At 42.0% G+C, this 27,080-nt stretch overlaps 4 protein-coding genes across 8 annotated transcripts in view; 3 read left to right on the forward strand and 1 right to left on the reverse strand.

Annotated features, from left to right (window-relative positions):
* The window catches only part of LOC129733882 (C-1-tetrahydrofolate synthase, cytoplasmic), an 81,321-nt gene extending 78,128 nt beyond the window's left edge, over positions 1-3,193 (forward strand). Inside the window, exons 8-11 of the mRNA XM_055695462.1 lie at positions 915-1,088; positions 1,147-1,616; positions 1,686-2,653; positions 2,706-3,193. Of these exons, the coding sequence (XP_055551437.1) occupies positions 915-1,088; positions 1,147-1,616; positions 1,686-2,653; positions 2,706-2,948 (1,855 nt within the window). The 3' untranslated portion in view covers positions 2,949-3,193. The remainder of the gene's footprint in view (positions 1-914; positions 1,089-1,146; positions 1,617-1,685; positions 2,654-2,705) is intronic.
* A 9,067-nt stretch (positions 3,194-12,260) lies between these two features.
* On the forward strand, positions 12,261-12,581 carry LOC129718549 (ubiquinol-cytochrome-c reductase complex assembly factor 2). The gene has a single exon (XM_055669423.1). It carries the CDS (start codon positions 12,261-12,263, stop codon positions 12,579-12,581), a length of 321 nt encoding a protein of 106 aa, XP_055525398.1.
* A 2-nt stretch (positions 12,582-12,583) lies between these two features.
* LOC129718548 (probable methyltransferase-like protein 15 homolog) lies at positions 12,584-14,611 on the forward strand. The gene has a single exon (XM_055669422.1). It carries the CDS (start codon positions 12,584-12,586, stop codon positions 13,649-13,651), a length of 1,068 nt encoding a protein of 355 aa, XP_055525397.1. The 3' UTR covers positions 13,652-14,611.
* LOC129718547 (tyrosine-protein phosphatase 99A-like) overlaps positions 13,782-27,080 on the reverse strand; it is a 295,684-nt gene continuing 282,385 nt past the window's right edge. For 4 of the 5 annotated variants that reach the window (XM_055669417.1, XM_055669420.1, XM_055669418.1 and 1 more), the window contains exon 17: positions 13,782-27,058. In XM_055669417.1, coding sequence (XP_055525392.1) covers positions 26,533-27,058 — 526 coding nt within the window. In that variant the 3' untranslated portion in view covers positions 13,782-26,532. The remainder of the gene's footprint in view (positions 27,059-27,080) is intronic. The other variant, XM_055669421.1, reaches the window with a different exon arrangement.

Here is a 27,080-nt window from a genome sequence, read left to right on the forward strand (position 1 = left end):
TAAGCAAAACAAAATTGGAGGTCAAATATAGAACTGCCAAAAGCTCAACCTGCATGAAATAATTTCCTGAAAATACATGAATGTCCAAAAAATTGTTTCTAAAAACGTTGTGAACTGCTAGAAGAAAATAAAATAATCTCTAACGTCTAGATGACAAAACGATCAGGAAACTACACGAACAAAATTTAGCAGAAATGCCTGAAAACGTAAAACAGCAAAAAAGGCCCAGCAGAAATGAATTCCAAATGGAAAAGTAAACCTTTCGAATGAGCAGAAAAACGCATCTAAAACCAGAAAAACAGCAAAAAAAAAGATTTCTCAAACATAAAAAAGTAACTACAAACCAGAAAACACATCAAACTTAGTATAGCTTGACTGACTGCACATATCAATGGTTGCACTCCGTCATTGAGAGGGAAGCGATGTTAGTGTGACCCTTATTATTTGGAGACCGTGTAAACCCCTGCATCTCCACAAAGGTCACAGGAAGAAGGGTTTTGTTAGTAGAAGAGGGCTCGTTGGATCAGGATTCACTTTGTGTTATAAAAATTGATCAATTTACCCCCGTTCCATGGTATTTGAAGAGCGAATTTTTCTTGAATCTCCTTTTTCACCTTGAAAAAAAAAAGAAACATCTTTTTTGAAGCGGAATGTTTGGAAGACCCCCTCAACAAAAATAACTCTTCACTTGATAAAATGGTTTGATGGCATTGCTTTTTTTTGCAATCCCAAGATTTATGATAATTCTTTTAGATGTAAACAGCTCAAACCACAGCTCACCTTACAAGCTTTCACCAATGAAATCATTCTCTTTTGAGTTTGAGAGTAGAAACAAAATTGTTTGGAGCAAAAATTTGTAGTAGAAGTGTGATTAACCTTTAGTCTGTACATTATATTTCTTCGTCTCTTCGTAGTGACATCGAGATCGCTCGTTCCCAAACCCCTAAGGACATCTCCGTGCTGGCGTCGGAAATCGGCCTAATTCCCTCCGAGGTTTCACTGTATGGCGACAAGAAAGCTAAGATTTCCCTGAAGGTATTGGACCGACTGAAGAACGAGCAGGAGGGTAAATACGTGGTCGTCGCTGGGTATGTTTCCACTAGACTACTTTAGTAACCACTATCTCATTTTGTTATCTTGTTCTAGTATAACTCCGACGCCGCTTGGCGAAGGCAAAAGTACCACCCTGGTGGGACTGGTGCAAGCATTGACGGCTCATAAGCAGTGCAACGCCATTGCCTGCCTGCGACAACCGTCGCAGGGTCCCACGTTTGGGATCAAGGGAGGGGCCGCCGGTGGCGGCTACTCACAGGTCATTCCGATGGAGGATTTCAATTTACATTTAACTGGCGATATCCACGCGGTAACGGCAGCCAACAATCTGCTGGCGGCACAACTAGACGCTCGCATCTTCCACGAGGCCACACAAACGGATCAGGCTCTGTACGAGCGGCTAGTGCCTGCAATGAAGGGTTCGCGCAAATTTTCAGCCATTCAGTTGAGACGCTTGAAGCGTCTCGGCATTGAGAAAACCGACCCATACACACTGACCCCGGACGAGATTCGGCGCTTTTCGCGGTTAAACATCGATCCTCACAATGTTGTGTGGACTAGAGGTGAGCTTCTTTTAGTACTTTTGATCATTACCTACTAATAACCCGTTTTATTTCCTATCATCATATCAGTTCTGGACGTGAACGATCGATATCTTCGCAAAATTACGATTGGTTTGGCACCGACGGAGAAAAATATGACCAGAGACACCAGTTTTGCGATTTCCGTTTCTAGCGAGATTATGGCGATCCTTGCGTTGGCTACCAGCCTAGAAGATATGAAGCAGCGGCTGGCCAAGATGGTGGTCGCATTCGATCGTACTGGGGCGCCAGTTACGGCCGATGATCTCGGTGTTACCGGTGCCATGATGGTGCTGCTGAAAGATGCCATCGAACCGACCTTGATGCAGACGCTGGAAGGCACTCCGGTTATGGTTCACGCTGGCCCGTTCGCAAATATTGCGCACGGTTGTTCGTCGATTATCGCCGATGATATCGGGTTGAAGCTGGTCGGTAAATCGGGTTATGTCGTGACCGAAGCAGGCTTCGGATCCGACATAGGAATGGAGAAGTTCTTCAATATCAAGTGTCGCTCGTCGGGCAAGATACCAAATGCTGTGGTACTGGTGATGACGGTACGTGCATTGAAGATGCACGGTGGTGGCCCTCCGGTAATCGCTGGGGCTCCACTGCGTCGTGAGTACACGATGGAAAATTTAGAGCTTGTCGAGAAAGGTTTGCCAAATCTGTTGAAGCACATTGAGAATGGATTGAAGTACGGTGTTCCCGTCGTGGTAGCAATCAATGCGCATTCTAACGATACCAAGGCTGAGCATGATCTGATCAAGAAAAGCTGTAAACAGGCCGGCGCTGTGGCTGCCGTTGTTTCTGAACACTGGGCTAAAGGCGGTGCTGGGGCTGCTGATTTAGCACAAGCCGTAATTGATGCCTGTCAGCTAAAGTCGAACTTCAAGCTGCTGTATGAGCTGGATTTAACGATTGAGGAGAAAATGCTCAAGATTGCCAGAGAAATGTACGGAGCAGGAACGATTGAACTTACACCGAAGGTGAAAGATGCCATTAGATTGTACACGGAGAAGGTAAAGATTCTGAGATACTCTCTGGAGCTTTGCTAAGATTGTCTTCTTTCAGGGTTTCGGAAATCTGCCAATTTGTATGGCCAAAACGGCCATGTCACTGACTGGCGATCCTAGTGCCAAAAATGCACCGAAGGATTTCAAGCTGGTTATAAACGATATCTGTCTGTCCGCTGGAGCGGGATTTATCGTTCCTATGTGCGGTGAAATCACCAAAATGCCTGGACTGCCAACCAGACCGTCGATTTTCGACATTGATCTGAACACCGAGACGGGTGAGATCGAGGGTCTGTTTTAGGAGCGTTTTCGTAGACTTTTTTTGACGAGAATACGATTTTCTTCTTTAAACAAATTTTATCAGCACAGGAAAATCGGGATCGATCATCTTTTACTCTCTCTCTCTCTTTCTCTTATTTCTTACTTATTTTTATGTGTGACGAACATAATTTACTACTATGATTAGCTACTATATATTGCTTGTAGTAAATATTTTAGGATGTTTGTATTGTTTATCTAATAAATGCTGCTTTTATAAGAGAGAAATAGTTTTAAACGTTTGAGTATTTTATTCGAAATTCGAATTCGATCAGGGAAATCAGGGAATATCACAAAAAACTGAAAAATATTCAGGGAGAACTTTTAACCGAGAGGCGATTGTTATTTAAACAACACAGAGCTATACGGCATGTATAATAATTAGGCCTTATATGATTAAACTGTGGGCATTTTAATGTCGAATGTTCTGCGGTTTCCGTTTCGCTACAAACATCACAAAGTCCATTGTCGACTATTTTCAATTTTCTCTACAAAGACTCCGATCGCACAGATCCGTCCTGCCTTGGAGGCGTCCTTAAACATTCTTCCGCGTCCGCTATATTTTTTATTTATCACCGAAATTGCTATCTGCCTCAATTGCGTCGAGGGAATGTTTTCCTTCGGTCCTAAACCCACATCCAACGATAAACATGTTGTAGGTATGCAAATCTCAATTGCATAACAACGGAGCAACCAAATAACATAACGAATTCAATCACAGCAAACATTTGATATGAGAGAGATTAAATTATTCATTCGTTAGTCAGTAACGGTTCAAACCAGTTGACTTTTAATTCAGTCCCACTGTTGCTATTACAATAGGTTACGGGCAGGTACGGAAAGTTTTCCGCAAGACTGAAAATTTTATTAGGATTTTTCTGGAAATTGGACAAAAGCCGGTTCAATCTACAGAAGCTGAACAATTCAAACTATGCAAGCTGGCGTTTCAAGGTGAAACTCCTCATTGTGCGGGAGGACTTGTGACATTACATGGAACCAGGCGTGAAACCGACCCCTGAGGCTGAAGCTACAGTTTGGATCGCTGAAGATGCAAAGGCCGGTAGACGGTCCCTTGCTAGTCAAGGCCGTCGAAAGGTGTATGGACACGCGGCCAAGAGTGGCGGCGCTGTCTGAACAACTCGATGCCATAATCGAGTTCTTGGCGAACAGGCGAAACATCGCTGGCGACCTGAAGCAGAGCCTCCTCCTGCTTCGGAGCACCATTGATGAAGCCAGAAAGGAGCACGAAGAACTCGTAGCTCGGGTGAAGGCGGCCGAGAAAGCGGCCAGGACCGGGAGGGCGACTGCATCTAAAGAGGTGCAGACAAAAGCGAAAAGCGAAGTGCGGGGTGGAGGTGGCTAAGGAGTCAATCCGCCCCCGCAAAGGTCCGGCGGGGACCCAGGTAGCTACCTTCCGACTACCGTCGGCGGACGCTAACCTGGCCCTGAAAGAGGGCAAGTTGAAGGTCGGCTGGTCTGTATGTCCTCTGGGCATACTACAGCAACCAGACATTTGCTTCCGGTGCTTCGAGGGCGAACATAAGTCCTGGACCTGCAAGGGGCCCGATAGCAGCCAGCTGTGCAGGCGATGTGGAGGTGCAGGCCATAAAGCAAAGGACTGTGTGGAGTCTCCCAAGTGCATGGTATGTTCCGGGAAACGGGACGCCGGTAAGCCGGCTGCGAAACCACGGGCGTAAGGGTGACGCAACTGAACCTGAACCATTGCTTCGCGGCTCAGCAGCTGCTACACCAAGCAGCCACTGAGTCGTTGTCGGACATCGCCGTCATATCGGATCCCAACCGCATCCCTCCCGGATACGGTAACTGGGTTGCGGATAAGTCCAGTTTGGCGGCCATATGTACGACGAGCAAGTTCCCGGTTCAGGAGGTTGTCTCAACCTCAGAAGAAGGGTACGTAGTTGCTAAGGTGAACGGAGTGTTCTACTGCAGTTGCTATGCTCCGCCACGTTGGTCTACCGAAAGGTTCACCCAGATGGTCGACCTCCTATCCATGGAGCTAACGGGCCTAACGCCGTTGGTGGTGGCGGGCGACTTCAACGCTTGGGCTGTTGAGTGGGGAAGTCGCTTCACGAACCAGAGGGGCCAGATCCTGTTGGGGGCTTTTGCAAAGCTCAACCTAGATCTGGCCAACGTTGGGAACAAAAGTACATTTAGCAGAAATGGTGCGGAGTCGATCATCGACGTGACGTTCTCCAGCCCAGGACTGATCAAGAACTGGAGGGTAGACGATGGCTACACTAATAGCGACCACCAGGCGGTCTGTTATAGTGTAGACAACAACGAGAGGCGGCAAGCGACGGGTAGAGCCAACACTCCGACCGTTCGCGGGTGGAAGACATCGCACTTTGATGCCGAGGTATTCGAAGAGGCAATGAGAAGGGAGCGCGAGGGGGGCAGTTGGCTCCGCCCGACTGCTGACCAACTAGTTGCTATGCTATCGCGGGCGTGCGACGCCACCATGCCTAGGACTCGCCAACCTAGGAATGGAAAGCCACCGGTTTACTGGTGGACGGACGCGATAGCCGACCTTCGCAGTGCGTGCCTCCGTGCAAGACGGAGGATGCAGCGTGCGCGAAACGAAGAAGAGAGGACAGAGCGCCGCGCAGCATTCAGTTCGGCAAGATCGATGCTAAAGAGTGCGATAAAGGCCAGCAAGAGGGCCTGCTTCGATAGGCTATGTGCGAGTGCCAATACAAATCCGTAGGGTGACGCCTACAGGATCGTAATGGCCAAGGCTAAAGGCGCGCTGGCGCCTGCAGAGCGATCACCAGCGATGCTGGAGCGTATCATCGAGGGACTCTTTCCACGCCACGAGCCAATTCCTTGGCCTCCGGCAGTCGAGTCTCACGTCCGACGTTCCAGTATCTCAGACATAGACCAGAGATGGTCGGCCAACTTGCCGAGCATCCAATCCGTGAGCGACGACAGCCGTGTCGAGGCAGGGGAGGAGGCAAGGGTTACGAATGAGGAACTCATCGTGATCGCCAAATCCCTAAAGGTGAGCAAGGCACCGGGACCGGATGGTATCCCTAAACTTGCGATCAGGCTGGCGATAAAAACGGCCCCCGGGCTGTTCAGGGCAGTCATGCAGAGGTGCCTGGATGACTGTCTCTTTCCGGACAGGTGGAAGCGGCAGAGACTGGTCTTATTGCCGAAGGCTGGGAAACCGCCAGGGGACCCATCGGCATATAGGCCTATCTGCCTGCTGGACACCGCGGGCAAGGTGCTTGAGAGGATCATCCTCAACATACTGGTGAGGTACACGGAGGGTGTACACGGTCTGGCAAGTAACCAGTTCGGCTTCCGGAAGGGCAGGTCCACGCTGGACGCAATCTCTTCCGTCATCAAGACGGCGGAGGTAGCAATCCAGCGCAAGAGAAGGGGAATACGCTACTGCCCAATCGTCACGCTCGACGTGAAGAATGCGTTCAATAGTGCCAGTTGGGACTCCATAGCGCTCGCGCTCAGGAGCATCCATGTACCGGTGTCGCTGTACAAGATTCTGGAAAATTATTTCCAGAATCGAGTACTTGTTTACGACACGGAGGAGGGTCAGAAGTGCGTCCCAATTACCGCATGAGTTCCGCAAGGTTCTATCCTGGGCCCGGTGTTGTGGAATGTCATGTATGACAGAGTGTTGAAACTCAAGTTCCCTGTAGGGGTTGTGATCGTCGGCTTTGCAGACGACATAACGCTGGAGGTTTACGGCGAGTCTATCGAGGAGGTCGAGTTGACGGCCGCGCACTGTATACGCAAGGTCGAGGACTGGATGCGCTCCAGGAAACTGGAGTCGCGCACCATAAGACGGAGGTCACGGTTGTGAACAACCGTAAATCGGAGCAACAGGCGGTGGTCAGAGTCGGAGACTGCACCATCACCTCGAAGCGATCCCTGAAGCTCTTGGGGGTTATGGTGGACGACAAGCTCACGTTCGGGAGTCACGTCGACTATGCCTGTAAGAGGGCCTCATCGGCTATTGCAGCACTATCTCGTATGATGTCCAATAGCTCAGCGGTTTATGGCAGCAAGCGAAGACTTCTTGCCAGCGTGGTTTCGTCCATACTTAGGTATGGTGGGCCAGTGTGGTCCAGAGCGCTAGGTACTAACAGTTACCGTGGTAAACTGGAAAGTACCTACAGGCTCATGTGCCTGAGAGTTGCGAGTGCGTATCGTACGGTGTCATACGATGCAATCTGTGTCTTGTCCGGCATGATGCCTATCAGCATCGCCATCAAGGAGGACAGAGAGTGTTTCGACCAACGTGACACAAGGGGCATACGAGGTACCAGAAGGTCATTCTCGATGCTCCGCTGGCAGCGGGAATGGTCCAACTCCACAAAGGGCAGATGGACGCACCGACTCATACCGGAGATATCCGGCTGGGTCGGGAGACGACATGGTGAAGTGAACTTCCACCTGACACAAATCCTGTCAGGCCATGGTTGTTTCAGGCAATATCTGCACAGGTTCGGACACGCGGTGTCCCCCATGTGTCCCGAGTGCGTGGAGGAGGAGGAGACTGCTTAGCATGTCTTCTTCGTATGCCCCCGTTTCGCAAGAGCGAGGAGCAACATGATGGCTGTGAGCGGGCCTGGCACTACTCCGGACAATCTAATCCGGAGGATGTGCGACGACCCGGACATCTGGAACGCGGTCTGTGCGGCCGCCTCTCAGATTGTTCTGGAGCTGCAACGTGTGTGGCGGGTCAACCACCAACACGCCAGTGGTAGCTAATTACCAGTCTCCAGGTAGTTAGCTAGGAGGTTATAAGAGTAAAGAGGGTGCATCACGCACAAAAGCCACTCCCCGACGTAATACTTAACCGTCGTTCCGGGAAGACCAGGGCTGGAGACTGGAGGGGTTTTAGTGGGTCGGGACAGGGATCAGTAGGTGTCTGGGCGAGTGTAACTACCCCAGCATCTCTCCCCTAGTCTCATCCCCACACCCTGAGTTCTCTTCTCAGGTGTCTGTTTGCAGATTTCCCCGCCACCTTTAAAAAAAAAGATGCAAAGGCCAGAGCGACTATAGGGCTGCTAATCGAAGACAATCAACATGCGCTGATGCGTCCGTCGAAGACCGCGAAAGAAGCCTGGAAAGCACTCCAAGAACACCATCAAAAGGTGAGCCTCACGTCAAAGGTTTCGTTATTGAAGCGAATCTGCAACAAACAATACTCGGAAGGAGATGACATGGCGGAGCCTTGCAAATTCTAGACAAAAGCTGGAAGAAAGTCTCATGGTCGTGGTGATCCTGAGGTGTCTTCCAAGTTCATTTGATGCCTTCACTACCGCCCCTGAGACCCGATCAGATGAGGACCTGACCCTGGAGCTTGTAAAGCGAAAACTCTTGGACGAAGCCTCGAAACGGCTGGGTTCCGGGACGGATTCAGTGATGAAAATCGGACAAGGCAGAAAGAAACTACTGGCCTGCCATAACTGCAAGAAAGTTGGCCACCTACAGAGGAATTGCCGGCAATTTTCCCGAGACAACGAGGCAAAACAGAAGCCTGAAATGCCATCATTATCGCCGTCAAAGAGAGAGGTAAATTCCAATTCACTTTCTTTCGCGTTTTTGGCCAAACGAAACGACGATCGAGGCGCGGACAAATCGTGGATCATGGACTCAGGAGCGAGTAGCCACACCGTTGCGAGTCGAGAATTTTTCACGAATTTCCGCGAAAGTGAGATAAAACACGTCACACTTGCCGATGGAAAGCGAGCTGTCGTCGAAGGTGAAGGCCCTGGTGTGATCCAGTGCTACAACCACCAGGGTAGGCAAACCGAAATGACTGTGAGCAAGGCGCTCTACACACCAACGCTGGCGATGAACCTTTTGCCCGTTGTTCCATTAATGAATTGAGCTGATCGTTTGATATTAAGAGGAATAAACCCCCAAAAGCCCTTTCTTCTTTATCGGAACTTGATGGTTCCATCGTGCGCTACTTCAGTCTTATGTCGAAATTCGTTTTGACGGCAGGACTATCCGGTCCCGGACAACGCTTTGCAGCTGAAAAAAAAAACACTTTCCGAGCAGTTGCAATGGTGTGCGTAATACCAGAGGTAGCTGTCACTTTTGATTTGGTCATTATCGCCATTGTCTTTCATCGCGTTTGTGCTACTGTACGAAAAATTTGCCAATTTACTGAAAAATGACAAAATAACAAAATGAAATAAAAATAAAGTTCAACCTGATGTTTGACACGCGAAGAACGATAATCAAAGCATACCGATTTTGACACATTTTTTTTTGATTTTGACACATACGTGTGAATGTGTTGGTTTCTTCAAAACTGCACTCTGTTTCTTTCGCGGACTGTCCGGGACAGAAAAAGGGTAGTCCGGGATAGTCCGGAAAATGTAAAACAGTGATAGGACAAAGTAGCTACACCGCAAAAACGAAAACGACATTAGTGTAGATATTTCTTTCTGACAAAATGGCTGCCGTTTTCAAGTGGCGTGCTTTTGCCGCGTTATGTCTCCTTTTCCCTAGTTTTTTTTTTTAAGGGGGGGATTTGTTAGTAGCTTAAGTATTTATGATAAATGTTAGTAAATAATGAGTATGTGTGTCCAATCACAAATGGTGACTTCTCAACACTGTTAGAAATTTGTAATTTTAATTGTTAGGATTTGTTTGCTTTCGCAATTAGGACTTATCATTCGTAGGGATTTAAACCTACTTGTCAGAAAAGGGGAAGTAAACTTACATCTAACTTAATTGCTAACTTATTGGCTATAAAGAGAGCTTATCGTAGCAATTGAGGATTGCAACGATTTTTGTCGAAAATTGTTAATAATTTTATTTGACATAGCTTCTAATGGTTCAACACCAGTAAGTCTATGTAATTCGAGTGTACCAAACCAAGGAGGACGCTTCAAAATCATTTTCAGAATTTTATTCTGAATCCTTTGGAGCATTTTCTTCCTTGTTGAACAGCAACTTGACCAGATCGGTACAGCGTAAAGCATTGCTGGTCTAAAAATTTGTTTGTAAATCAAAAGTTTGTTCTTTAAACAAAGTTTAGAATTCCTGTTAATGAGAGGATATAAACATCTCGTATATTTGATGCACTTGGCTTGTATACTTTCAATGTGCTCTTTGAAAATAAGTTTTTTATCATAAATTAGTCCCAAGTACTTAACCTTATCGGACCAACTTAAAATAACCCCATTCATCTTGACAACGTGATTATTGTTTGGCTTGAGGAAAGAAGCCCTAGGCTTATGCGGAAAAATTATCATTTGAGTTTTAAAAGCATTGGGAGAGATTTTCCACTTTTGCAAGTAGGAAGAAAAAATATCTAAACTTTTCTGCAATCGACTGCATATGACACGAAGACTTTTTCCTTTTGCGGAAATGCTTGTGTCATCGAAGAACAATGACTTTGTGCATCCTGGAGGCAAATCAGGAAGATCTGAAGTGAATATGTTGTACAGGACTGGACCCAAGACTGAACCTTGAGGTACACCTGCTCTGACAGGAAATCTATCAGATTTTGAATTCTGATAGACAACCTGCAGAGTTCGATCAATAAGATAATTTTTTAAAATTTTGATTAGGAAAATTGGAAAATTAAAAGTTTGCAATTTCGCAATCAAACCTCTATGCCAAACTATGCCAAACACTGTTGAATGCTTTTTCTATGTCTAAAAGAGCAGCTCCAGTGGAATAACCTCCAGATTTGTTAGCTCGTATCATATTAGTAACTCTGAGCAATTGATGAGTTGTGGAATGCCCATGGCAAAATCCAAACTGTTCATTTGCAAAAATTGAATTTTCGTTGATGTGTGACATCATTCTGTTAAGAATAATTCTCTCAAACAGTTTACTTATTAAAGAAAGCAAACTGATTGGTCGAAAACTTGAAACTTCAGCTGGGTTCTTAACCGGTTTTAAAATTGGAGTTATTTTTGCATTTTTCCATAATTTGGGAAAATATGCAATTTTGAAGCAGCAATTGAAAATTTTCACTAAAAATTCCATTGTGCTCTCAGGGAGATGTTTGATTTGTATATTAAAGATTCCATCGTCACCAGGTGCTTTCATATTTTTGAAATTTTTAATAATTGATTTAATCTGATTCAAGTTAGTTTCAATTATTTCTGCAGGTAAAAAATCCTGGGAAGAAATTAAATCAAATTGACGTGTGACTTCATTTTCAATTGGACTCACAAAATTCAAATCTGAGTTATGAACACTCTCAAACTGCTGAGCAAGCTTTGAACCTTTGGTTCATTACCTTTTCCCTAGTACTAATCTCTATTATATGCCCCTTTCGTTAGATAACTCTAATTAGTCAACTCTTCTGTCCAGTTTCACTAAAACGTCACTAAGAAACTTTCAAATAACTAGTGAAAAAACAAACGGCAAAATAAAACGATGTGTGTTTATCACTTGCCAAATATATAATTGTACTCGTCTCCTGTATAAGGGCACTTAGGATAAGTGTTCTTGTTTCGCTTGGATCACTCTAAACTAGGGATACCATCCGTCCTGAATAAGCAGGACATGTCCTGATTTTGAAACCCATTTGAAGCGTCCTGATTTATTTTTCATATTTCAGCATTTGTCCTGATTTTTCTGAATGATGCCGGATATTCAAAAAAGTAGCAAATTAGTCAGTACTCTCATCTTGACGCCGGAAAGAAACGAACTTATTTCGAACGAATTGTTTCTTTGGTTGAATCTTGACGAGAGAAATTGTCCAGTCGTTGAAACCGTTTTTTGACAATTGTTAAGTTTATTTCAAACAGTTGACTAGTGTTGCATTTTTTAGGTATCTACTAACGCTTAATAAATCAAAGTTGCAGAGTTGAATCGTTCAAGAAATAAAAATAGCGTAGGTCAAATTTTCAATGGAAAAAAGTTGTCCTGATTTTCAACTCCGACCTAATGGTAACCCTACTCTAAACAGACCTTCAATGACCGGGGTCGGCAGCAAAAATATTACTTTTTCATATATTCTACAATTTTCATTGAAACCGAAAACTAAGCTGAGAACCCTAAACTGGGTTAAATAGTGAGCACCGTGCTGAACTTTTTTTGGAGCTGTCAAATTGCCTCGCACTCATAGCACTCAAAGAATCATTTTTCAACCTCTCAGCGTGAAACATAAAAGATAAATGTTCAGCAATAATATAAATAAAGCACTCTGTTGACAAGTTTAAAACCCACTTTAACTCTACGATTGCATAATTTTTTGGTAAGGATTCATTTTACCACAAGCATTCCCAATTATGTACTTACCTTTCCCAACTTAGCGCACCGTACCGGGGACATGTCCACCCATTACAATCGCTTTCTGAAGCTGCTGGAACGTTGGCCCGTCGATCAGAGCAAGGTTGGCCGTGACCTGGGACAGTATTTGCGTGATCAGTTGCAGGCCATTCTCGGCAGTTCGAACATTATTGCCGTCAACGAGGAACGGCTTCAGCGGCAGCATCGGGCGCTCGAGAATATCGCCAACGACGTCCACCGGAAGGCGTACCCGCGCGTTTACACCTCCACGGCAACTGGCCTGACGGGAGAGCAGTGCCGGGGTGTGCTTTCGTCGGAGTTTCTTGAGTATCTGAAAAAGGAGGGTGGTCAGGAGAAGTAAGGATGTTTCGTTGTAGGTTTAATTTTAGCTTGTTAGGGAATAGGTTAAGGGGAAGGTTTTATTGTGCGCAAACCGCACGGCATGTTCCCGTGATGGCCCGGGAGACGATTCAGTTTTTGAAACCGCAGGATGGAGAATTGTACATTGATATGACCTTTGGTGCAGGTGGGCATACGCGGGCGATTCTAGAGGTTGCCCCTGGGGCGAAAATCGTTGCACTGGATCGTGATCCGGTGGCCTACGAAATGGCGCAAAATTTAGCGGTGGAGTATCCTGGTCAGATCTTCCCACTTTTGGGAAAGTTTTCTGAACTACCGGAAAAGTTAAAAGAGATGGACATTGAGCAACGGGGCGTTGATGGGATGGTGTTTGATTTTGGCGCGTCGTCGATGCAATTCGATGAAGGTTCACGGGGATTTTCGATAAGTAAAAATGGACCTTTGGATATGCGGATGGATAGAGATCGATGCCTGGACGAACCGTCCGCAGCGGATGTTCTTTCAGTGATAGACCAGCAAGATCTCGCGCGGATTCTGAAGGTGTACGGGGAAGAGAAGCACGCCAAAACGATTGCTCGGGCCATTGTGGAAGCTCGACATACGCTTAAAAGAATAGTAACTACTAAGGAGCTTGCGGACTTGGTGCAATCATGCTGTGGCGTTGAAAAACGTTTGGATAAACTACAACGGGTGAGCCACCCGGCGACAAAAACCTTTCAAGCGTTAAGGATTTTCGTGAATAACGAACTGAACGAAATTAATTACGCCATGCTGTTGGCGAAGCACTACCTTAAGATAGGCGGTAAAATGATAACCATAACGTTTCATTCGCTGGAGGACACCATCGTCAAGCGACATGTAATGGGAAACGTGCTGGACGATATGGCCAATAAGTTACCGCTGCGGTACAATAGTCACACCATTTGCCACGGGCAGGAAGTTATGGAAGCGGTGATGCGGTCGCCCTGGCATCAGCTAACGAAACCCGTAGCCGTTCCTTCTTACGAGGAAGTAGAGGAAAACCCGCGCAGCCGGTCTGCTAAGCTGAGGGCCGTTGTGCGCGTTAGTTAGAATCGCCAATAGGACGCTAGTAAAGTCAATACACTTTGATGAATTAAAAACCAAACAAAGCGTGAGTTGTTCTGAAGTTCCGAACGCCCACTGTTGATCAATTTTTCGGATCAATAATGTTGCAACCGGGTGCTATAATTTCACATGAAATTTTACATACATATTCGTCACATATTTAATCGGTTTTGTTTTGTTTTTCCTCTCTTTCATCATGTTCACAATTGCGCTTATGCGCAATTGATCCTTCTCGACTCGGTCTTTCTCAAATCGCTTTGCTGTTGTTTTATATTGCTGTGCTTGGGAGGGGCTTCTTGCAGTTCTATAATTTCTATGCATGTTTCTTTTTACAACCTTTCTAATATACCTCCCTCTTGTGGAGCCGCGGCGGCATCGGATGGCGCTGAAAAATCAGCTAAAACTCCGATGAGAACAAAAAAAAATCTAACACGCAACTCTGCTTAGATGCTGCCGTTTTTCAATGTGTTTTAGGTTTTTTTTTTTTATTTTGTGTGCTTGTCGGTTGGTTTGTGTTTGTGTTATTGGCATTTATTAATAGGTATCAGTTCAAAATTACGATAAGTTTTGCGTGTTTTTTTTTTTGTCAGTCAGAAAACCGCGCGGTTAAAGTTCGATTGCTCCAAATCGGCAGATAAACGGAAGAACCTTATAAATGCGCTTGAACTATATAGTTACAGCGATTAGATAGTCAGAAGGTTTGAAATACAAATAATCGTCGTTTAATAAAACATGAGAATATCTCATAAGATTTATAAAATCTCTTGTGTTTGCATGTTTGTGTGTTCAATTTGGTTGCTTCTATCTGATTTTCCTGTTGTAACACTATATTAAATCTACTAGTAGTAAGAGTGGATACATTTCAACTAGCGCTTTTTTTTCTTGTTTTGTATATTTTTGTTTAATAACTGTATTTTTTCTTGTTTGTTCGAAGTTACAATAAATTCAACTAGTACGAGGTCTATTTTACCTATCGCGCTTGTTTTTTTTTTTTCAATTTTTTTGCCTTCGAAGTTTTAGTTTTGTATCTATGCTTACTTTATATGCCTTTTCTATTGTTCCTATTATAGGACTTCTAAAGTAGTTTTAAAGGAACAGTGAATTTACATGTCTATGAGTCTGTTTAGATTTGCGTGTTATGAGTTGGTTGGTTCTGTGCTGGAGATGTTCGTGTGGTTATGCGCTCTAAAGTTTAGTACGGATTTGCTGTATTAAACTGTATTACAATGTGCTGTTCGCGCTGTTCACTGTGGTTTTTTTGACACTTGGGGTGGTTGGAGTTTGTTTGTCTAGTGTTGAGCTGACAGAGCATGATTTAAATAAATGGAGAAAAAAAACAGTTTTAATTGTTTTTAAGGATAAGATTTCTACGATGTTCTACGATTCGAGTTACTCGAATGTTTGGAAAAAATGCCAGTCGCCATCTTGGTTTTAGAACCACCTTGATATTCAAGGTCTTTTGGCTGATTACAGTTATCGTATGGTAATCAAATTCCATAGAAAGTTTCTTTCTAAATTTTTGTGACTGCGATTAACAGCAATAATGAACAAAGTTACCCAAGCTTGCTTAGCTGACAAATCCCGTGCATTAACAGGTTGGAAATTACAGATCCTAGCAGCCTTAGGAATACCGAGTCGCTAGAACAAGCAAATAGTTTTGTTTCGATCCTGTATTCGCTTCTTACGAGAACAGATGTAAATATACCTATTAGGAATTTTTTTTTCTGGTGTGAGTTCCAAATTTTGAAATTGCTGGATGCATTCCTGGGGAAGCCGCCCGAAGGCCGTTTAGAAACAATTCATTGGAGGAGCATATCCGGCAGCACAGCGAAAACCACCACATCATTGAATCTTTTTACGCCGCAATGAAGAAGTTTCATGGAGCTGTTGGAGCTGTAGTTGCTTCGACGGAATTCCAAATGCAATGCTGGTATCCTTCGCAGGGTTCTAGTGGGAGCATTCGGGTTAATGTGGCGAAAATGGCAGGGTAGTAAACGCATGATGTCATGATATCTGATACTAGCATAGCACGCGCTGTCTTGCGTCGCAGTTGAAGTTTATCAATCTGAAGAAGCTAACGGCGATCCTCGTACCTAGTATTACGCATGGGTTGTTGCCAGAAAAGCATTCGAAGGGCATAACGTACAAACCGCCGCTGGATGCTTACGATTCGATGGATAGCGTTAAACAGCAGAGCGTACTAAGCAGTGGATATTTTTTAAATCACGTGTCATTCGAAAAATGAGTCCCATTTGTCTGGCAGCTTTCGCTTCCATGCTGTTTAAAAGTGAGTTTTTAATCCAGAAGTACTCCGAGGTCCTTAATCAATTCGACTCACTGTATTGGAGAACCGCTAAGTGTATTATCAGCAAAAGCATCTCGGATCTCGGACTCACACTGGACTTCAATGTTTTCAGTCTAATGAGCTTTGCAGCCGTGTTTGTCTAGTAAAAGAATACATTTTAATGAAAGATTGCGATAAGTTTGATCGAAAATAGTGGAAGGAATTAAGTTTCTAGAAAGGCGTCCTGTTTGGGGTAAAATGGACAGTTTTTTTTTTTTTTTTTTTGGGTGATATGGTCAGGCGAGTTTGAAGTAAATTCTTTTGTCGGACTGATGCCGCGGCCATATAAAAACGAACGGATAGACGGCGGTATACAAACAATGAACTGTAAAAAGTGTTGCAGGCAATCTGGGATGATTTATCTGTACAAAAAGTGTTTTAAATGCCCCGCAGAGTGGCGGGTTTCTGTTGGAAAAATCTAATTTTTTTTCTAAAATGCTTGAAAATGACGTATAATGCCAATTTTTGGGTGCTGAACTCATTTCTGATGTCCGAAAATGTTATTCCCCTAAAATGGCCTTACACCTTTCTTATTATCAGATTTTTCTTGTTCATATCATGTTCAACATTGGTATACTTGTTCTTCATCGAAAAACTTTATACCCGTATTTTTTGACGTGGGACTACGTCTTTGTTTTCTATACTGGGATGCATTCTGTAAATTAGGAAACGAAACTGGCAAATGTTACGTCAGATTTCAAACGATAATTACAGCATAACCACATGATGGATAACAATAACCAATATATTGTTGGATAGATAAAACGTGTAACAATTTTATAATACGCTAGTCATCATTATTATTTCACTGCTCAACGGTGAAAATTGATAAAAAGTTACAAGAAAATTTGCGCGAACAATGAACCAATCACACGCGAGCATTCCTAGCACAGATGATGTGAATGGACACCAACCATTCCCTGTGATATTTTCAGTTTCAATATAAAAAAAATGGACAGAGTTTCCTCGTCCCAACAGGTCAATTTAAATTTGCTTCCATGAACTTAGACTAATTTGAAGTCTCTAAGGTAAACATCTTTTGAAAAGTTTTGAAACAAGCCTTTCACTTGAACTTCAACTTGAATTTCTAAACCTGCTGTCAGAGCAGAATAAAAACTGATGTCTTGAAAGAAAACACGCTGGTAAAAGCAACAATACCGTACAGTATAATACGCATATTATGTGGAGCAGAGCGCCGCTGGTCTCTCGTCGCCTATCATTGCAGTGGTACACGACTTCTATTTTCGTGAAATCAAGGAAAAAGTGCAATGCTGCTGCATTGGTAATGATTAAAAGTTTATCTCATGAATATGCTTACCTTAAGAAAAAAAATAAACTACTCAACAAGAATAGAGCATTTTTGCAATGGTCATAAGATTTTTTTGCATTTTATCTTCGATATTCACTGAATGATCGTGATCGTAAGGATAGATTTCTGGAAATACAAATTAATAGAAGCTTAACAGCCAGCGAATGCTTCTGAATATTTTGTCGATTCACTAGGATCTATTCAGAATATTTGTTCACATTTCCACATTGTTAGATGATGTATTTTTGTTTTCAACTTAACAAATAATATTCTTCCTTATATTAGCGGTCTTTGTAATACAGTTGTTGGCAAACGAAAAAAAAATGTCAATCAAAAAACAGAAATTAATCATTTCGTACTTTAACTTCCTTGGAATTGTTTTGATTTATCGCTGGAACTTGTTGATTATTTTGTTCAACATATCTTCTTATGTTTCCCTATGAGTGAACCTATGTAACGGCTTCAAAATTATTTCCCTAATAAGATTTATATAATAAATTTGATTTGATCAGAATTAAATAAGACAAAATCGTGTATTATTATAACGTAGGTATTGTTGGATTCGGTTTATGAGGAAATAGAGTTATTTCTGATTCAGACGCATTGCGAGAAATTCTTGGTGCTTTTACAATAACAACGACATGCTTGTGCCTTGTTAAATAAATGTTGTTCGCACAAAAAAAAAAAAACACTACACAATATCGTTAAGTGTAATCGAAGTTCCTTCGAGTATTGCTCAATATATTTCTAAAAAGAAAATTTATGGGGAGGCTGCGTATAAAAAATACTTAAACCACAAAACAAACGTATTGTTGCTGTCTGCAGATTCTGTAACCTTTGTAACTAAAAATCCTTCTAATTACAGTGTTTAGTCCCACGTCAACATTTCATACAACCCTAGGGCTGTATACCTTGTAGTATTTTGTTTAGTCCTTAGTGTGATCCATTTTGAATTAAAGTTGCCAAAAATCGGCAATCATTTTTCAAAAAATTGTAACTTTTGAGCCGTTTGACCAACTAAAAGATTTAAAGATTTCCTTTTTTAAAGGAATTTGATAGGCCTTTCAAGGAAAAATAAGAAATCGTACGTCAACGTACATTCGTTATATATTTTCCCGTTTCGCGAATTTGGGATTAACGGATTTGGAACGACGATATGCAAACCGGGACCCAAAAATTCGAAAAATACGGTTAATTTCATATAGGCTGTTAATTATCCGATCATTCCGAACTGTTTCACGAGACTGTACGGTACACAAGAGTTCTGAAAAATAACATCAATTTCCCCTCAAAACGAAATTCGTTCATCCACAATCAGATCAAAATTGAGGGAATTAGGTAATTGAAGTTAAGTTCAAAGTTGTGATTTTAGAACATAAAAATCATTGAAATTTCCTGACACAGCAACATTCAAAGTGCTGCCAAAAATTGGTTCTCATAAAACTTACATCACACATACACTGACACACACACATACACACGCACACACACGTGCACACACACACAATCGCGCGTGTGCGACGCACGATCGCATACTCAGTTTCTAGTATGAATAATTGAAGAAGGGAATTTTTTTTGGCCTACTGTGGAATGCCTAAGAATTGCAGTTATTATTCCGTATGCCTGATACCACCTTCTACTGTGTATTAAACAACTATTGATACTATAAAACTCACATTTTTACCCTGTCCAAATCACCCCAAACACGGTCCATATTACCCCAATAGCTGTCCATTTTCACCCCAAACGATTTTTTATGTCCGAAAATCATAATTTTTAGTCCCGTTATTTTTTTTTGTTCTTTTGACCTCAATATCAAGTTTTTTTTGTGCAGGAACATAGAAAACAGATCAATATTACTGTACAACATTACGTTTATATGATAGAAAAAACAGGTTACGAAATAACAGGAGTTTTCCTTAGGGGGTCCAAATTACCCCAAACTACCCTATAGATTTTGCCCCTGGACTTCAACTGGGGAAGCTCGTCGACTGAAAACAGCGCTCACGAAGAGCAATTTCAAGCGTTACTCTGACAAGTACCGTCACCTAAATAGCACACTGTATAAGTCATAGGGTAAGGGGGGGGGGCAAGATGGGTCACCTAAGCCAAATTTTCAATATCACATAACTGAAGATAGTTTCGGTCTACCTTTCAGATGATTATTTTGAAGTTAGGCCGTTACAAATTTTATTTCCATTTTATGTCACCCCCCCCCCCCCCCTCAAAAATATTTAATATTGGAAGGGGAAGAAAAAAAGAGCTCAAACTGTTTTGTTCGTTTTATTGGTTTTCCGACAGTATAAATGCTGTATTTAGCAACAAACAAGTCCAGTGACAGCGATAGTGTCGTCAAAAGGCAAGCGAAATGAATAATAATAATAATAATAAAGTGTTATTTTTCAACATTTATTTGAGTGCAAGTTACAAACTTTGATCAAAGATATTTCTTTTTTTTTTCGTTTCGGTGTTATTTATTTTTTGCCACCCCCTTTGCTAACTTTGATAACCTTGGACATAAAAAGAATTCGAAATTTGTATCAGCCTTATAGGGGCCATCCACATACCACGTGGACAGCTTTGGGGGGGTGGGGGGTGGTTGGCTAATGTCCACGGTCCATACAATTTTTTTAGAATTTCTATGGGCAGTTGTCCACGGAGGGGGAGGGGGGGGGGTTCAAATCGTTAAAAATCTGTCCACGTGGTATGTGGATGGCCCCATATATATATTTTATTAAATTATGCTAGAAAATGACAAAAATCAAGCGTTGGTAAAATAGGCGGGGCAAGATGGGTCACCCTCTCGAACAGCACAAAACTATGAATAAATCTCAATGAACTTTCTACGGATAGCAAGAAAAATGCCTTCTCTTCATAGATAACAAAAATATGGGTCATCTCGTCCATGTTATACCGCCGAAGGGGTTAAATTTTCCTCGACGATTGCTTTCTGCAGCATTTTGTAGAACTTCTCTACTGTCGGCTTTTTGAAACAATGAAAGTTTTTTCCGGAGTGACAACACCGTTTACGTCAAATCTAGCGTTAAAACTGTAACGTTAACATTGAAAAATCAGCTGTCGATGCAAACTATACTGCCTCGTTTTTGGTGACCCATGCTGCCCCAATCATTAATTTAGTTCACGATTGTGATATTCATGATTATTTTACACTAGTTGAACGTTCCCGGCGAAGCTCGGGATCAAAAGTTTCAAAATTAGGAATCATTTTTTATAATTCATTGAATTATTAGCACAACTCACTTCAAAAATATTTCACATCTTATACGTCCATCATCACTTCAAGTACTTTAACATTTTGAGAACGCACAGAACGGAAATACCCATATTGGATTGCATTTTGTGATTTAGGGATGTTTACAAAATGACGTATGGAGTTCGGAAGTTTCGGAAGTATTGAAATGGTTGGCCAAATACCACTTTAGATTATTTTCCTGAAACCAGAAGTCGTTATTTTGGAAAATGTTATGTGGGGTCATCCCAGTTTCGAATATACCACACTCGGGTGTGAATTTTTATAACGAAAATGTTTGTTGGTGTCCAAGGAACACGTCTGAGAAGAAGTTAACGTTTTAATCCACATAACTACCTAGAAATTAAAAAAAAAAAGATTAAACCAATGAAATGCGGCATTTCCTCCAGCCAAATGTCCCAAGATCTAGTTTTGGTAAAAGTAAAAAAGTATTTCGAATCCCGTAATGCGTTACTATTCACAAAACTACGAAAACATCAGAAATGTAATTTTTATCTGCTCGACTCGCACCAAATTAAAACATAAATTCTTCTGCAAGAAAATATTTGCAGATGTTGAAAGGAACAACGAACATTTTATTGAAAAAAAATTAATTTACAGGCGAATTGAGCTCATGCTCAAAAAGTCAAAATTTTGCTTGTATTATATGTATAATATATATAAATTTCAAAAAGAGTATTTTAATGTGCTTTTCTGTATGCAAAGTAATATCTCAACTATTAGCAATAAGATACCTATTATTTTTCCTCAAATGTCTTTCATGAACATTAACAAACATTTCAATGAAGAACAATTACATAACATAGCTTTGAATTTCGATTTAGAGGCAAATTGAGTTCAAATATTCATGATTTTGCTTGTTTAACGTAGTGTTGTGAATAATATCTCAATTTTCATCAATCAAAAATCTGTTATTTTTACTCAAAAGTCTTTCCTGAACATAAACAAACATTTTAATGGAAGAAATTATATATCATAGCTTTGAAACTGGATTTAGAGTCAAATTGAGCCAAAATATTCATTATATTTCATGTTTTACTTAGTTTTGTGAATTAGACCCCTATTTTTAGTTATCAGATAACTATTATTTCTTCTCGAATGTCGTTCCTAAATATCAACGAACATTTTATTGAAAAAAATCACGTGTCATCGCTTTGAATTCTGATTTAGAGACAAATTGAGCCTAAAAAAATATGGTTTTGCATTTTTCATGTGGTTTTGTGGAAAATATTTAAATTTGAAATAATCAGAACCTATCATTTTTCCCTCAAATACCTTTCCTAAACACAACGAACATTTAATTATAGTAAAAATCACAGATCACTGCTTCGAGTTTTGATTTAGAGGCAAATTCAGCACAGAAAGTCATAATTTTGCATGTTTTACGTAGTTTTGTGAATAATATCTCAAGTTTTAGTAATTAGATACCTATTATTTTCTCTCAAATGTATTTCTTGAACATCAACGTACATTTTAATGAAACAAGAATCACATGTCATCGCTTTGAATTTTGATTTGGAGACGAATTAAGTATAAAAAGTCATAATTTTGCATGTTTTACGTAGTTTTGTGAATAATATTTCAAGTTTTAGTGTCAGATACTAATTAGTTTTCCTCAAATGTCTTTCCTGAACATTAACAAACATTTTAGTGAAAAAAGAATCATATATCATCGCTTTGAATTTTGATTTAGAGGCAAATTCAGCACAGAAAGTCATAATTTTGCATGTTTTACGTAGTTTTGTGAATAATATCTCAAGTTTTAGTAATTAGATACCTTTTTTTTCCTCAAATGTCTTTCCTGAACATCAGCGAACATTTTCATGTTAAAAAAACCTACATGTCACCGCTTATTATTTTTGGTTTAGAACGATACAAAATTATGATGATTACTGTACACCTCAGAGACTGAGGGAATAATATCAATAAGATCAAGCGTTACGGAATTCCATTTTTTTATAGTAGATTTATTTATGCTAAAAAGCATATTGTTAAGTACATCATGAGCGAAATTGCTGCTGCAATAAAGGTTTACTTCAAATTTTATAGCGTACGCCGAGAGAACACGTTTTTAAAAAGTGTGAATCGCGTAAGAAACTAAGCGAAAAAATATTTTATTTATTATAAAAAAGCAATATGCAAATATAAACTATTAACACGTGATACATAGTCGAAAACACGTTACGCATCATGCAAAATTAGTGTCATCACCAAAAAAGTTATTTCAAGCTCAACGACGGCACTGACCCATCTTGCCCCACCTTACCCTACGTGTTACAGGAACAGATCAGGCAACATCGTAATCTGAGTCATGTGAGCTGTTCTCAAAACTTTTTGCTTCCGATTTTACTGAGAGAGCTCAATTAGCGGCATCTGATGTTCCCTCCTGTGTAGTTGACTTAAGCACCTTTACAAATACGATCGATAAGGTATTGACTGCTGCTAAAAAATTGAAACGGTCATATTCGGCTGGTTCTGATGGAATTCCGGCTGTTATTTTCAGTCGTGCAATCGCAAGTCTTTTACGCAAGGAAACTTTCCTGCTGTTTGGAAGCAGTCATTGATGTTTCCCGTGCTTGAATCCGGTGACCGGCAAAACGTTAGAAATTATCGTGGCATTACTAGCCTCTCTGCTGGGTCTGAAATGATTGGGGTCATAGTAAGCGGGTAGCGGTATTTCGTTTTTTCCTGTTAGTGTATTTCGATGATGGAACAGAAAGCTCAGGTAGATGCGGTTTGAACCGTCCTATACAGCGCTAGTTTTTTGCGAGTTTGCAAATTACGGGAGTTTAGCTGGTTACGTAGTCCGTACAAGGCCCTGTTTGCAGCTGCAACTCATCGTTTCACTTCACGGCTCATATCGTTGTCACATGTCACAAGCGTACCAAAATAAGCGAATTAATCAGCCACTTCGAATCGTTACCCATCTATCTACACCTTAGCAACAACACCACGGGAACTCCCACGCTCACTGCCAGCTACCATATACTTTGTTTTGATAGAGTTAATGACAAGTCCCAATCCCTCTTGAAAGGCACGAAGGCCTCCTCCACGGCCCTTTGGTCGATACCGATGATATCGATGTCGTCCGTAAAACCAAGGAGCATGTGCGATTTCGTGATGATCGTACCATTTTTTTGCACGTTTGCTCTTGGTACTGCACCTTCTAGGGCGATGTTGAACAGTAAGTTAGGGAGCGCATCCCCCTGCTTCAGTCCATCCAACGTTTCGCACGCATGATTTCGATCCTTCCAGCGTCATATGACTCAGCTCAATTAGTTTCGTCGGGATACCGTGTTCCAGCATGATCTGCCACAGCTCGTTTCTTTTCACTGAGTCGTACGCTGCCTTGAAATCCACATATAGATGGTGCGTCTGCAGGTTATACTCCCGGAACTTATCGAGGATCTGTCGCAGGGTGAAGATTTGATCCGTCGTGGATGTTTCCAAACTGTAGGAAATCTTTCTGTGGAAAGCAACCAGCGGAACCAGAAGCTTAGCGGCATAACTAAACCGGAGACACACATTTTTAGCAACGTGACAGGAATACCATCTGGACCAGGAGAGAAAGAGTGTTTAAGTTTAGTAGCAGCAGCCAAAATCATACCGTCATCGATGTTAGCGGAAGCTATGGAACGTTTGGTCCAGGAAGCGTTATTGGCAGCATCAAAAACTTGGTACTCAATTTGTTCGAAAATTTCTCGGCAAAAAATCTGCATATTGCGGTGAAGTTATCTACTCTCTCTCCGGTAAGCGCCATAGTAGAATGCAAACCAACTTGTTTCCGCTGCATGTTGACGAAGTTCCAAAATTTTGTAGGGTCTATCTCAAATTTATTTTCCATGAACAAACAATATCACACGCTAGCCTGGGGGCTAATAGTGGTCTCGATCAACTAGTTAGTTATTAGTTGAGAGAATTCGTTATCGATATTGCTTTTGGTACATTTTGCATGTGTAGAATAAGTACAACGATACACCGTGCCCCAGTGCTGAGTCGAGAAAATTTCTAACTCGAAAAGATTCTTGACCGGATTGGGTATCGAACCCGATATCACAGCTGTGTGGGAGAGCTAGCTGACCGACATCGCTAACCACAAAGCCACGAGGACCACACATTATTTCCTATGAGCCGGCTATAATTAGAGTAGCAACGTCGTCGTAAATCGAGTTTGATAATCGGATGATCGATCGTATATCGATTTTCAAGGACAGAACAAAATCCGGATGGTGAGGTACAGTCTTAACGAGAGTCAAGAAGATCTAGTGCACAATCATTAAATGTAGACTGAACCGGGTCGGGGTAGTGAAAGCCGTCATAACAGACCAGGCAGATTTGGCTTTAGCGGTTATCGAATGAACAGACTGCAGATGGGTATCGATCAGTTACTTTTCGCGGGTACGGTGGAGAATAAACACCGCAAATGAATATCTTTCTATCGGCCAGCTAGACTGTTCGAGCGTATTTCATGAGGAATCAATGATAACGTTGGCTTTCAAGCGGCGACGAATAGCGATTTGTACACCTCCACCGACCGGGTTCCGGCTGTTGAGAGAGTTCTGGTCACAGCGGAATTCCTCATACTCGTCACCAAACTAATAAGATAATACGATCACCCAGCCATGCTTCCTTTAGCGCGATAAAATCGTAACATCCTTCCGAAAAAGCGAGCAAAAAGTTGTCTATGTTGGAAATCATGCCGCAGGTAATAAAGTTGAGCCAACGTGTCCTGATCGCGAGGACATGATGTTTGTAACGAAGTTAGCGGCGCTGGTGTATTATCGAGTATGCTGAAACACGAATCAAAATGTTGGCATTGATCGTCAGACACATGAAAAGACGGTGGATACTTAACTTGTGCGAGAGTCAGTTGACTCAGTTGACATGTTACTCGATATGTTACTACCTACAAAGGGAGATGCTACCGAGGCAGCGTTCAAGAAATATATAAAACTACAAGATTCCACCCTAGTTTGGAGACGGCTATGTTCTACTTAAATGCAAGTTCCAAACTAAAAATCATGGAATTCCACTATTCTATAGAGGCGTCGTTATATAAAAAATGAACTTGATAGCACAAAGCCAGAGCCAAGTTATTTTTTTGTTCCATTTGAGGCCCTAAACAATCCTAAATTTATAGGAAGTCGATTGGTTTTGTCTCCGTTTACAACATTTGTATAAAGATTTGTACGGCAAAACCTGCTTTTCCCTCTTTTTTTTCTCCTACTGTTGCTGATATATTCAGCTCAACACCAAAGTTAACATGATTCGAAGACATATCTTTGTTTAGAATGTACCCAAGTTATGTGTTTTGGTATTGTGTAAGTGTACTTTTCTCCACATAGAAATCGAAGCTTACGAACGACCAGTCTTTTTCGTGCCATTTTCCCCACATCAAAAATACTTCAATTTGGAACGTAAAACCAGCGCGTTTTCACTGCTCTGGTTCGGGGACTTAAAAACATGACTAATTTCCAAATTTTAGCAGTGATAGAAAGCACAAAAAATCGACTAACTCTCGTCTCATACTTGTGAATCATCCAAACGACCAACCAAAAGCGATAGTTTTACACAGCTTTTACACAGCTAGGCATAAATATTCTCCAGGTTTTAAAATCAAAATTGCTGGGGAAACGGTTCGAATTACAACGAAAGAAAAATCTTTTTTTTTTACACTCAACTCTTTCCATCCTCTACTCGCTAGGTCGTTAATTGGTTTATAAATAATATCTTTTTTGTTCCTAACTCGATTTGTTTTGCTTCATAATAATATTAGTATATAGTAGCTACAGATCGTAAAAAAGCTGCCAAACAGCACTGGTATAGAAACTAAACAGACATGACTAAAATCGCGCTTTCTGGTTAACCTATTATAGTATAGTTTTTGTTTTTTCCTTTTCGTTTTGTGTTTTTTTTGCAATACTTACTTCACCCCTCCCAGCTTACGACTGATTGTGATCCAGATTCAGGTGATTACTGGTGGCAACCACGACGGACAGCTCGTCATTGTCTTCGCTGTTCATCTTGACGATCACTGTACCGCCATTCTGTATCGTGGTAGCAGCGCCGGGTCCTGTACCGGCTAGCTGCCCGCCACTCGTCCCATTTCCGGTTTGTGCCGCTGTATCACCAGCACCCGTTGTTCCCCCGGTGAGACCGGCGTTGTTGAGTTGCGCATTAATACTACCATTACTACAAATCTTACTGTATAAATCGGGCGTAGCCGTCATAATGGCCGCGTCGTCGAACTCGGTCCGTAGTTCGGTGCATTTGAGCAAGCCCAGCTCCTTGGGCATGTAGGACAGTATCCGATAGATTTGCCGGATGTCCTCGTACGAGCTCCAGATTCCCGGCCGTTTGTTGTGGTAAAGCTTTGCATACGTGTACACGTTTGCCGTCTGATCGTACTCTAGCTGCATTGCCAGGGAGCTGATACAGCAAAACTGGCACGCCTGGAAGCCACCGTATCTAAAAGCGAAAAAGGTTACCC

The sequence above is a fragment of the Wyeomyia smithii genome, chromosome 1, assembly GCF_029784165.1.
Source record: "Wyeomyia smithii strain HCP4-BCI-WySm-NY-G18 chromosome 1, ASM2978416v1, whole genome shotgun sequence".
Lineage (NCBI taxonomy): Eukaryota > Metazoa > Arthropoda > Insecta > Diptera > Culicidae > Wyeomyia > Wyeomyia smithii.